The sequence below is a fragment of the Octopus sinensis genome, linkage group LG26 (assembly GCF_006345805.1).
Source record: "Octopus sinensis linkage group LG26, ASM634580v1, whole genome shotgun sequence".
NCBI lineage: Eukaryota > Metazoa > Mollusca > Cephalopoda > Octopoda > Octopodidae > Octopus > Octopus sinensis.
Window position 1 is genome coordinate 3,477,810 of NC_043022.1, and position 12,515 is coordinate 3,490,324.

A 12,515-nucleotide genomic window follows, 5' to 3' on the forward strand; every position below is an offset into this window, starting at 1 on the left:
TTAGGAATATGCAGTCTTCGAAACATATGTCGAGAATAAAGGAATTTTGTTAAATCGTCGTTCAACTCCATTCTTTCATTTATTTGTATATATATATATATATATATATAACGGGAAGGTTTACGAAAATAAACAAAAGACGAAGGCAGGTGGAGTACAAACAAACAAATGTATTAGTATGGCGCTCAGGAATAGAAACAGAATAAGTCTTTTACATTTCGAGCCTACGCTCTTCGACAGAAAGATACACAGAAAAAAAACAACAGAGAAACAGGAGAGAAAAAAAATGCGTGTAGGAGCTAACGATGTAGGGAATAGAGGGGACAAGACAGCAAAGAAGGATGGCCAGAGATAAATATGTTAACAATAGAGGTACCTGGTCACGATGGCTAAATCTGGGGGCTTCATACAAGCACCCATGAAGAGAACCAAATTTTCATGTCGTGTCTTCTTTAGCATTGCCACCTGAAACACAAGAACACATAATGGAAACTATAAGGAAGCCGTGTCATGTATGTGTGAATGTGAGTATGTTTGTTAGACTATGCTCGTGTGCATGTGTGTGAGTGTATGAACGCTGCAGAGAGAGAGAGAGAAGGAATGTTTGTGTATGTGTTTGAGACAGAAAGAAAACGTGTGTGTGTGTGTATGTGTGAGAGAGCATGTATGTGTGTGTGAGAGAGCGTGTATGTGTGTGTGAGAGAGCGTGTATGTATGTGTGAGAGAGCGTGTATGTGTGTGTGAGAGAGCGTGTATGTATGTGTGTGAGAGCGTGTATGTATGTGTGTGAGAGCGTGTATGTATGTGTGAGAGAGCGTGTATGTACGTGTGAGAGAGCGTGTATGTATGTGTGAGAGAGCGTGTATGTATGTGTGTGAGAGAGAAAGGTAGAGAGAGTGTATGTATGTGTGAGAGTGTATGTATGTGTGTGAGAGAGTGTATGTGTGTGAGAGAGTGTATGTGTGAGAGTGCATGTATGTGTGTGAGAGAATGTATGTATGTGTGAGAGAGTGTATGTATGTGTGTGAGAGTGTATGTATGTGTGAGAGAGAGTGTATGTATGTGTGTGTGAGAGAGAGAGAAAGTGTGTATGTATGTGTATGAGAGAGTGTATGTATGTGTGTGAGAGAGTGTATGTATGTGTGAGAGAGTGTATGTATGTGTGAGAGAGAGTGTATGTATGTGTGTGAGAGAGTGTATGTATGTGTGAGAGAGAGTGTATGTATGTGTGAGAGAATGTATATGTGAGAGTGTATGTATGTGTGTGAGAGAGTGTATGTATGTGTGTGAGAGAGTGTATGTATGTGTGAGAGAGAGTGTATGTATGTGTGAGAGAATGTATGTATATGTGAGAGAGTGTATGTATGTGTGTGAGAGAGTGTATGTATGTGTGAGAGAGTGCATGTATGTGTGTGTGTGAGAGAGTGTATGTATGTGTGTGAGAGAGTGTATGTATGTGTGTGAGAGAGTGTATGTATGTGTGTGAGAGAGTGTATGTATGTGTGAGAGAGTGTATGTATGTGTGAGAGAGTGTATGTATGTGTGAGAGAGTGTATGTATGTGTGTGTGAGAGAGTGTATGTATGTGTGTGTGAGAGAGAGAAAGTGTGTATGTATGTGTGTGAGAGAGAGTGTATGTGTGTGTATAAAAGAGTGTGTGTGAGTGTGTGTATGCAGTTTGTCTGCGTAGAACTGAGATGCAATGAAGTCCTTCTTACCTCCAATTTGAAAGCAGACAGTTGTGCCTGGAAGTCCGACGTCGGGTCTATGTTTAGTTTCTTTATAGCTACGTCCCCATGCCAATGGCCTCTGCAATGAGAGAGAGACAGACACGGACACACGGCTTTAGTTGGTGGCCTTACACAAACAGTCTATAGTCCTTAGCTAAACACAAACACACTGCATGTAGTCACCGTAACACACACACACGCATGCGCGCATACTAACATGCATACTAAACACACAGCACCAGTTGATAGTTAGAAACAGTGTATAGGCTCCAGCTACAGACACTGGTATTGCACACAAGTGTTTATACCGAAGTAGCGTAATATAGAGTGTGTCTGTCTGTGCCTGGAGCCTATGCATCATCATCATCATTGTTCAACCGTGGTCGAGACAATAGAATTTACCATGCTACGCCAGACTTCACGGTCCATCATAGCATTACGGAGGTCCTGTTGCTGGATGCCTGTATCCTTGGAGATTACATCAGGGTAGGAGAGTGTGCGCCCTCTGGTATTGCGAGTAGATGGCTTCCAGAGGAGAAGAGTAGAAATTACCTCTTTTTCAGCTCTACAACAATGTCCAGCAAACTGGACTCTCCTACCTTTCACAAGGGATGACACAACTGATGCTGTGTGCTTAGGATGTGTGTTGTGGTGAAAGAGAGAGAGAGACTGGGCTATGGTATATAAAAGCTGAAGCAGAAATCAAGGTCGATACTTACTTATGTACAATACCAAACCGCCCTATGCCTATTCGGTCTCCAATTGTAATATCTTCAAAAGGAATATTCCACTCTTTCAGTTGAACGGACAGCTACAAGCAACAAGAAAAAAACACTGCGTTAAAAATACACAAAATAATAAAGAAAAAGGAAAAAACATGTCTCTTTCACTCTTTTACTTGTTTCAGTCATTTTGACTGCGGCCATGCTGGAGCACCGCCTTTAGTCGAGCAACTCAACCCCGGGACTTATTCTTTTTGTAAGCCCAGTACTTATTCTATCGGTCTCTTTTGCCGAACCGCTAAGTAACGGGGATGTAAACACACCAGCATCGGTTGTCAAGCAATGCTGGGGGACAAACACAGACACACAAACACACACACACATATATATACATATATACGACGGGCTTCTTTCAGTTTCCGTCTACCAGATCCACTGACAAGGCATTGGTCGGCCCGAGGCTATAGCAGAAGACACTTGCCCAAGGTGCCACGCAGTGGGACTGAACCCGGAACCATGTGGTTGGTAAACAAGCTACTTACCACACGGCCACTCCTGCGCCTGTCAACTTTGTTAAGATTATTTCTAGTCTAGACCCCGTCAACTGTTTATGTTTACTATTTCCAAACGCAGACCCTCACCAATTTCTTCAGGATCAAATATTTCACATAATAAACTAACCACATGCGACATATTGTTTTAATGGAAGCAATGAAAGGCCTTGTACTGCTGTGTAGCGACAAGACCCTAGGGTAGATCAAGCACCCTGATATATCATAGCTTATCAAGTCTTGTCTGACATTGATGATAATTATCATGGTGGCATTAGGAAGGGCATCCAGCCGTAGAAACACTGCCAGATCAGACTGGGCCTGGTGCAGCCTTCTGGCTTCCCAGACCCCAGTTAAACCGTCCAACCCATGCTAGCATGGAAAGCGGACGCTAAATGATGATGATGATGATTTAACATGTTTTCCATGTTGGCATGGGTTGGACAGCTGGACAGGAGACGGCAAAACCAGGGACCACATCAAGTTCCATTGTTTCGGCTACAGCCGGATGCCCTCACTCATGCCAACCACTCTACAGAGTAGTTAGTTAGTTAATTTGGCTCAAAAGCAAATAACAAGGCCATGTAGGGGGACATGGAGTTAAGTACAGGGTGGTGTTCATGTAAAGAGTTCAGGCCACTTGAGGTCAAGGGAGTTTTTGAACCGAGCGGTCGTTGGCATCTTCACCATCTCGTCTGGCAGCTTGTTCCACGGATCCGCAACCCGGACGGAGAAAGCTCCTCTCCTTCGATTGAGATGAAATCGTCGCAGGTAGAGCTTTTCGGAATGACCCCGCAGCCGACGCTCTGGAGTACACTGGGTACTTTTTACTTGGTACCAACACCAACTCAAGAGGTAATCCTAGAAACCCTGCAAAGTCGCAATAAAAGCTCAGATTTACTCACACTGTGTTGTCGGGTCCAGCTGTGTTCTGATGAATCCTCGGGGGCCAACTCAGAAGAATCAACTCTGTCCAGCAGAGTCTTATCCTCTATACTCTGCAAAAAAGAACATCCCAATGTTAACAAACCATATACCAGTCATACAAGTGGTTCTCAACCATTTTTTTTTTGGCCTGTGGACCCCTTATGATTCTTATTTTGCTCTACTGGGACCCCATAGCCGTTTGAAATTTTAAAAAATCCCGTCATATTTTTATAATTAAATATCATTAGGAACTGTATAAAAAAAAATTGTTAAAATATTTTATTCTTTTTTTCTTTTACTGGTTTCAGTCATTTGAGTGCGACCATGCTGGAGCACTGCCTTTAGCCAACCAAATCGATTCCAAGACTTATTCTTTGTAAGCCTAGTATTTAATTACCATCTTTTGCCCAACTGCTAAGTTACGGAGGACGTAAACACACCAACATCGGCTTTTAAGCGATGCTGGGAACAAACACATACATACATATATATACATTGGGCTTCGTTCAGTTTCCATCTACCAAATTCACTCATATGGCCTTGGTCGGCCCAGGCCTATAGTAGAAGACACTTGCCCAAGGTGCCACGCAGTGGGACTGAACCTGGAACCATGTGGTTGGGAAGCAAGCTTCTTACCACACAGCCACGCCTGTGCCTATTTTGTGTATTGTAGAGGTATAACCAAAATATTGCACATAATTTGGGGTCTGGAATTTTGGTACAAGGTCAACGATTATGGGGGAGGGGTTAAATCAAATACATTGACCCCAGTAATTAACTGGTATTTATTTTATCAACCCCAAAAGGATAAAAGGCAAAGCTGACCTTAATGGAAATTGAACTCAGAACATAAGGATGGATGAAATGCTGTTATGCATATTTTGTCTGGCGTGCTAATGATTCTGCCAGCTCACAATATATTATGATTAAATATTATTAAGATGTGTATAGAAAAAAAAAAAATTATTAAAATGTCTTCCGTATGGTACAAGTATAACCAATTCATCTATATATGTATATATATATATATATATATAAAACTGAGAATGCACACATGTGTGTGCATCACTAAAGCTCAAGAACTACCCAACTGATTTCATTCAAATTTTACATATACACTACTTAGGGTCCACAGTGTATCATGGGCCAAAATTTGCAACTTTTTGCCTGATGCAAGCCTGGAACAATCACTTAGACTGTTTCAGTATTACGTGTTAAAAGTGAAACAATAACATCTCTATTGTAATGTGAGATAATAGTTTCAGTTTTAATACTTTCACTATGTATATAATATATACATAGTGAAACCATTATTCTGCTGGTTGCACATAATTTTTAACAACTAAATTTTATAAGGACTCACAAGGGTCATGTGGACTTTGGTTGCGAACCATTGAGTTACACAAATGAAATATAAGACTGTTACCAGTCATACTTACAGGTACAAGGGTTCTATCGCTGTCATCAGATGTTGTGGTGTTGACATCACTGAAATATATAAACAAGATGAATGTAATTGCATATCTTTCATTTTCCAAACGACAAAATACATTTCCCAATCAACTTTAAGCTTATTGTAGCTGGACAATCACAGCAAGAATGTGAAATTCAAATAGCTAGATGTGAAGTGCAACATATCAGGACAATCTCCCCTGAAAACTACCCAACTTGGGTAATTACCCCCTCTCCAATATATTAACCCCTTACCCAACAATTATTTTGAAAATAAATGTATTTTTTCAGACATATTTTTTAATTGTTTTATTTTACTATGTTTTGAATGGTGATTTCGAGGTATATTTCAAACCTTATTTATTATGAATTTTAATTCAATAATATTGATTTTAAATTACTGCTTTGGGCAGAAACGAGTTAACCCGTTTTTAGACGAAGGAACTCGTTTGCTGTCGATTTTGGCGAGTCTATCTTTTGATGAGTTAACTCGCCAGAGATAGAAAAAAACGATTTCAGTCAAAACGCATATATTCGTTTCTGCCGGGTAAGGGGTTAAGAAGCTTTAAATCATCATTTGCTGTCCTCAGGGGTAAATGGTCCAAGACTCGACTGCAATAACCACGAACAAGTCCAGACCCTTGGCATTGACTTACTTTTCAGAACATCTCATCTATATCTACATACATTATACAAGTATCAGGTACGGGTGGGGGGACATGTGCTGTTTGTCAGTTATTGCTCAGGTTGTCCCAGGTAGGTCTCTGAGTAGTTTCCTAGTCAGTCCCCATCTACGTGAATTACTTCCTCATCTGCTGTGTCCACATGGCAGGAGGCTGACCACTATGCACTGCTGCCCTAGCCAGATCCTCAGAGAAGACTATGATACACAAGATTCAACTTGGAAAATGAAGCAACATGACCAAATACTTTCCGCTTATGACCACACTTTCTGCTTATGATGCTCACAACATCATAAGCAAAAAGTGTAACCTCTCGAAAGAGTTGCTCCGGGGTCACTCCGAAAAACTCTATCTGCGACGATTTCATCTCAATCAAAGGAGAGGGGCTTTCTCCGTCCGGATTGCGGATCCGTGGAATAAGCTGCCGGACGAGATAGTGAAGATGCTGACGACCGCTCGGTTCAAAGTCTCTCTTAATCAGAAATGGCCTGAACTCTTTGCATGAACACCTGAGCTGACATTATACACCAATAACTTTGGATTTGAACTATTTCTTGAAGAATTTCACTCAATTCATCTGACCACATCAATGTTTCAGACAAACCAGTGTTTACTCTTTTACTTGTTTCAGTCATTTGACTGTGTCCATGCTGGAGCACCGGCTTTAGTGTAATAGTTCTTAAGAAATATTATTTTAGTGTAGTTGCATGGCGCAGTGGTTAGAGCATTGGGCTCACAACCATGAAGTAGTGAGTTCGATTCCTGAACCGAGCCGTGTGTTGTGTTCTTGAGCAAGACACTTTATTTCACATTGCTCCAGTTCACTCAGCTCTAGAAATGAGTTTTGATGTCAGTGGTGCCAAGGTGTATCGGCCCCTTTGCCTTTCCCCTTGGATAACATTGGTGGCGTGGAGAAGGGAGGCTGGTATACATGGGTGACTGCTGGTCTTCCATAAAATGACCTTGCCTGGACTTCTGCCCCAGAGGGGAACTTTCTTGGTGCAATCTCATGGTCAATCATAGCCAAAGGGGGTCTTAACCCTTACACTATCTTTATAGTGTGTGCGTGCATGGCTCAGTGGTTAGAGCAGTGATTCCCTAACATTTTTGAGCTGCTGCCCCCTTGACACCCAGGCCACATTCCTAGTGCCCCCACGCCAGCTGACCTCTTCAGAGCAACTGTATTTCACAAATAATACTTAACCTAACGACCCCTTTATTTTGATGTCTATACATGACTCACCACCCCATTATCGCCCTAATTTTTACATGAATTGCTCCCCTATTATCATCCCACTTTCCTCCAATGCCCCAGGGGAGCAATACCATCGACTTTGGGAACCACTGGGTTAGAGCATTGGGCTCACAACTATGAGGTAGTGAGTTCAATTTCTGAACTGGGCTGCGTGTTGTGTTCTTGAGCAAGGCACTTTATTCCATGTTGCTCCAGTTCACTCAGCTGTAGAAATGAGTTGTGACATCACAGGTGCCAAGCTGTATCATGGCCTTTGCCTTTGCCTTGGGTAACATCAGTAGCATGGAGAGGAGAGGCTGGTACGCATGGGTGACTGCTGATCTTCCATAAACAGCCTTGCTTGGGCTTATGCCCCAGAGGGGAACTTTCTAAGTGCAATCCCATGGTCATTTATGACCAAAGGGGGTCTTTACCCTTTTATATTATTTCAATAATAATTTCTGATTTAACCCTGTCATGCTGTGTTCCCGCTATAGTGGGAATGGGTTAAACATCATCTCTGCCAGACTCCTCATAAAGCAGGAATGAACTACACGTGTAGTAAAAAGAAGATGCTGCAGATTCTGTCCATACAACTCATCATCATCATCATCACTTAATGTCCACTTCCCATGCTGGCATTGGTTGGACGGTTTTACAGGAGCTGACCAGCAGAAGGGCAGTTCAGGCTCTGTTTTGAAATGGTTTCTACAGCTGGATGCCTTTCCTAATGCCAACCACTTTACAAAGTGTACTGGGTGCTTTTTATGTGGCACCAGCATCAGTGAAGGTGCCAAGTAACTTGCAAGATTAAGACTCCTCAACTGAGCAGGGTAGAGACTGGAGAAATAAGAAACTGTGACAGATGGGGAGGAACAGGTTTCTTCCCATCAGATCATTTAACGTCTCTCTTCCATGCTGGCATAGATTGGATAGTTTGATAGGAGCTAGGCAAGCCTGAGACTTGCACAAGGTTCCAACTGTTTGGTATGGTTTCTACAGCTGGATGCCCTTCCTAACACCAACCACTTTACAGAGGGTACCGGGTGCTTTTTATGTGGCACCAGCACCTACAAGATTTTATTGTTTGGAAGCCCAGGCAGAGGATAAAGTTAGACAGAGGGGCCCAGGTCTGAGAGGGTTAAGGAATTTGATATCGTTAAGCTGGATTACTTTGTTTTAATGAGATTAACAGCCTTAAATGCTGGTTCCTCGATCAGACACAAAACCATTTGCTCAAAGATGATATATTTATAGCAGAACCAAAATTGAGGTCGATCAACATCAGTGGAAGTTGCAGCTGTGGTTAAGCGAACCATCCGATCGTGGCTGTTGCCGGCGCTGCCCCGTCTGGCCTCCATGCCGGTGGCACTTAAAAGCACCATTCGTTCGTGTCCGCTGCTAGCCTCGCCTGGCCCCCGTGCCGGTGGCACGTAAAAGCACCATCCGTTCGTGGCAGTTTGCCAGCTCCGTCTGGCACGTAAAAATCACCCACTACACTCACGGAGTGGTTGGCGTTAGGAAGGGCATCCAGCCATAGAAACACTGCCAGATCTAACTGGGCCTGATGCAGCCTTCTGGCTTCACAGACCCCAGTTGAACCGTCCAACCCATGCCAGCATGGAAAGCGGATGCTAAATGATGATGATGATGATGATTAAACTACAACAACTCTTAACTATTAAATACAGCATTCTGTTGGTGACTATGGACGGATGGAAAGCAAGCTCTATCCAGGTGAGTAACCAGCACAAGGTTGAGTGACAAAACTAAACAGTCTAATACATTTATAGTTTGGTTGCGACTAATATGGCCACTATCAAGACAATATTTTTCAAGATAAAATATTTGAAAACCAAAAAAAAAAAACTTTTCTTAAATAAATCTAGGACTGCAGAGTCGTCTAAATAAACAAAAACATCTTTCATTTACTTTGTGACAGAGTACTCTTTTACTCGTTTCAGTCATTTGACTGCGGCCATGCTGGAGCACCACCTTTAGTCGAGCAAATCGCCCCCAGAACTGATTCTTTAAGCCCAGTACTTATTCTATCGGTCTCTTTTGCCGAACCGCTAAGTGATGGGGACGTAAACACACCAGCATTGGTTGTCAAGCAATGCTAGGGGGACAACCAGACACACAAAACACACATACATATATATATAGATATATATATATATATATATATATATATATATATACGACAGGCTTCTTTCAGTTTCCGTCTACCAAATCCACTCACAAGGCATTGGTTGGCCCGGGGCTATAGCAGAAGACACTTGCCCAAGATGCCATGCAGTGGGACTGAACCCGGAACCATGTGGTTGGTTAGCAAGCTACTTACCACACAGCCACTCCTGCGCCTAGTACCAAATCAGTAACACAGTTGTTGCATCCCAAACAACAGACACTTCCGATTTGTCTAGTTTAGGATTCTCCCCCAATTAAGGGTCCATTGCTTCTCCCACAAAACATGCTGTCTGAATAACCCTTAATCCTTTAGCATTTAATCTGGCCTAAATATTTTGTTTTATGTTAAAACTGACCACATCCAGCCTCTCATACCTACCCAACAGTGTCATTCTAAAAATATACAATCATATCATCGAAATCTTGAAGCTACAAGACAATCCATGATTAATCCAAAGCAGTGTGAATGAATAAGCATTGCATCTAACAGAGTAATCCGAATGCCAAGTATTCAGATTATTCTGTCAATTGTAATGCATATTTATTCTCTTTACTCTTTTACTTGTTTCAGTCATTTGACTGCGGCCATGCTGGAGCACCGCCTTTAATCGAGCAACTCAACCCCGGGACTTATTCTTTGTAAGCCCAGTACTTATTCTATCGGTCTCTTTTGCTGAACCGCTAAGTAACGGGGACATAAACACACCAGCATCGGTTGTCAAGCAATGCTAGGGGGACAAACACAGACACACACACACACGCATATATATATATACATATATATGACAGGCTTCTTTCAGTTTCCGTCTACCAAATCATTGTTTTTAATTAATCCTGTATTATCTCCAAGCTTTGAAATTTCAAGAATGTAGAATGACATTGTAGGGCAGGTGTGGCAGTCTGGATTTTGGTCAGTTTTAACAGAAAACAGGAAGAATATCTGGGCTGGATGCTGCGTGTTTAAATGCTAAATAGATGAACTGGATGATTATTATAACTGGTGTTCAAAAAAACAGAAGTCGGAATCGGTGAAAGAAGGAAATAGTGAAATCCACACCAAACTCTTAACCCTTTAGTATTTAAACCGGCCAGTGGAGGCGCAATGGCCCAGTGGTTAGGGCAGCGGACTCACGGTCATAGGATCGCAGTTTCGATTCCCAGACCAGGCGATGTGAGTGTTTATTGAGCGAAAACACCTAAAAGCTCCTTGAGGCTCTGGCAGGGGATGGTGGTGATCCCTGCTGTACTCTTTCACCACAACTTTCTCTCACTCTTACTTCCTGTTTCTGTTGTACCTGTATTTCAAAGGGCCGGCTTGTCACTCTCTGTGTCACGCTGAATATCCCCGAGAACTACATTAAGGGTACACGTGTCTGTAGAGTGCTCAGCCACTTACACGTTAATTTCATGAGCAGGCTGTTCCGTTGATTCGGATCAACCGGAACCCTCATCGTCGTAACCGACGGAGTGCTTCCACATAAACTGGCCAAAATAGCTAATCTGTTTTATGTTCAAACTGACCAGATCCAGGCTCTCACACCTACCCTACAATGTTATTCTACATTAGGTAATTACACCATCAAGATCTTGAAGATATGAGATAATGCATGATTAATTCAAAGGCATTAATTGAAGATATGAGATAATGCATAATTAATTCAAATTCATAGGCATTATGTTTGATAGAATAATCAGAACACGAAAGGGTTAAAATATTCTAAGATATAAGAAAACTTCCAACTTACATATCTTGTGAGTAATCAAGATTTTTGCTTAGATGAGGATCAATAACGCCATCGACAACATCTAAAATGATAGAAAATTGAAGATCAATAACAATCCAAGTATTGACAGAATGGTCATGCCATTTTTTTTGGGGGGGGGGAGAGAAAACAAAAACAATATTGTTAATAACAACAAAACAAAAACAAAAATTACAAAAAGATATTTCATAGAAACTGAGGTGTTTTAGTTTGGAAATTTCTTTAGCATTTACAATTCCAGTGTTGATTCTTTTATAGATACCAACCTGCTGGAGAATGTGTCACAAAAACCAGTCTAATTAGGCAATAAATTTTGTTAAACCTCTCTAATCACTGATTATTTTTTCCCCAAAATTAATTGAAACATGTAAGCAGTGTTTTAGTTAAAGGATAAAGCTTAACCATTTAGCATTCAGATTACTCTGTCAAATGAAATGCTTCTTTATTCCAATCTTCCTTTCCGTTAACCCTTTTGCTACCAGTCTAGCTGAAACCGCCTCTGGCTCTCATCATCATCATCATCATTTAGCGTCCGTTTTCCATGCTAGCATGGGTTGGACGGTTCTACTGGGGTCTGTGAAACCAGAAGGCTGCATCAGGCCCAGTCAGATCTGGCAGTGTTTCTACGGCTGGATGCCCTTCCTAACGCCAACCACTCCGTGAGTGTAGTGGGTGCTTTTTACGTGCCACCTGCACAGGTGCCAGACAGAGCTGGCAAACGGCCACGAACGGATGGTGTTTTATGTGCCACCGGCACGGGGGCCAGGCGAGGCTGGCAACGGACACGAACGGAAGGTGCTTTTACGTGCTACCAGCACAGGGCCAGGCGAGGCTGGCAATGGACACGAGTGGATGGTGCTTTTACGTGCTCTGTAGTTACAAATGTCTTGTTTTCAGAAGTTCTCAAAATCTTCCATCAAACCTTAGTCACAATTTATGTTCCTAACACTAGCTTAATGATATCTAATTTATTTTACTAAATTCTTTGCTATATTTAAAATTAATTGAAAAAAAAAAACACAGATCATCTCAAAAGAAATATGGTAATGAAAGGGTTAAACATGCATTGCAAAAACCATTGAAAGTTCTTGGTAATCTCTACCTAACCGGAGTTTGATTCAGCTCTGTTCCAGTTCAAAACCCCACAACATGGCTGTTGAGGTTAGAGATTGTACAATCTCTGTAATAGTAGAACAGCTGGGGAAGGGGTACACGATTCCCTTTGGCAGAGGCACTTTTGGGTCTGCTGTATCAGCTGTATTGG

General features: G+C 41.9%; 1 protein-coding gene across 2 annotated transcripts in view; it reads right to left on the minus strand.

The window, feature by feature from the left end:
• Positions 1 to 12,515, minus strand: part of LOC115224712 (kinase suppressor of Ras 2-like) — a 167,634-nt gene that overhangs the window by 11,060 nt on the left and 144,059 nt on the right. For both annotated transcript variants that reach the window (XM_029795571.2, XM_029795569.2), the window contains 6 exons: positions 11,234 to 11,294; positions 5,369 to 5,417; positions 3,908 to 4,000; positions 2,449 to 2,540; positions 1,718 to 1,808; positions 377 to 465 (listed from right to left, as the gene is read on the minus strand). In XM_029795571.2, the coding sequence (XP_029651431.1) occupies positions 377 to 465; positions 1,718 to 1,808; positions 2,449 to 2,540; positions 3,908 to 4,000; positions 5,369 to 5,417; positions 11,234 to 11,294 (475 nt within the window). The remainder of the gene's footprint in view (positions 1 to 376; positions 466 to 1,717; positions 1,809 to 2,448; positions 2,541 to 3,907; positions 4,001 to 5,368; positions 5,418 to 11,233; positions 11,295 to 12,515) is intronic.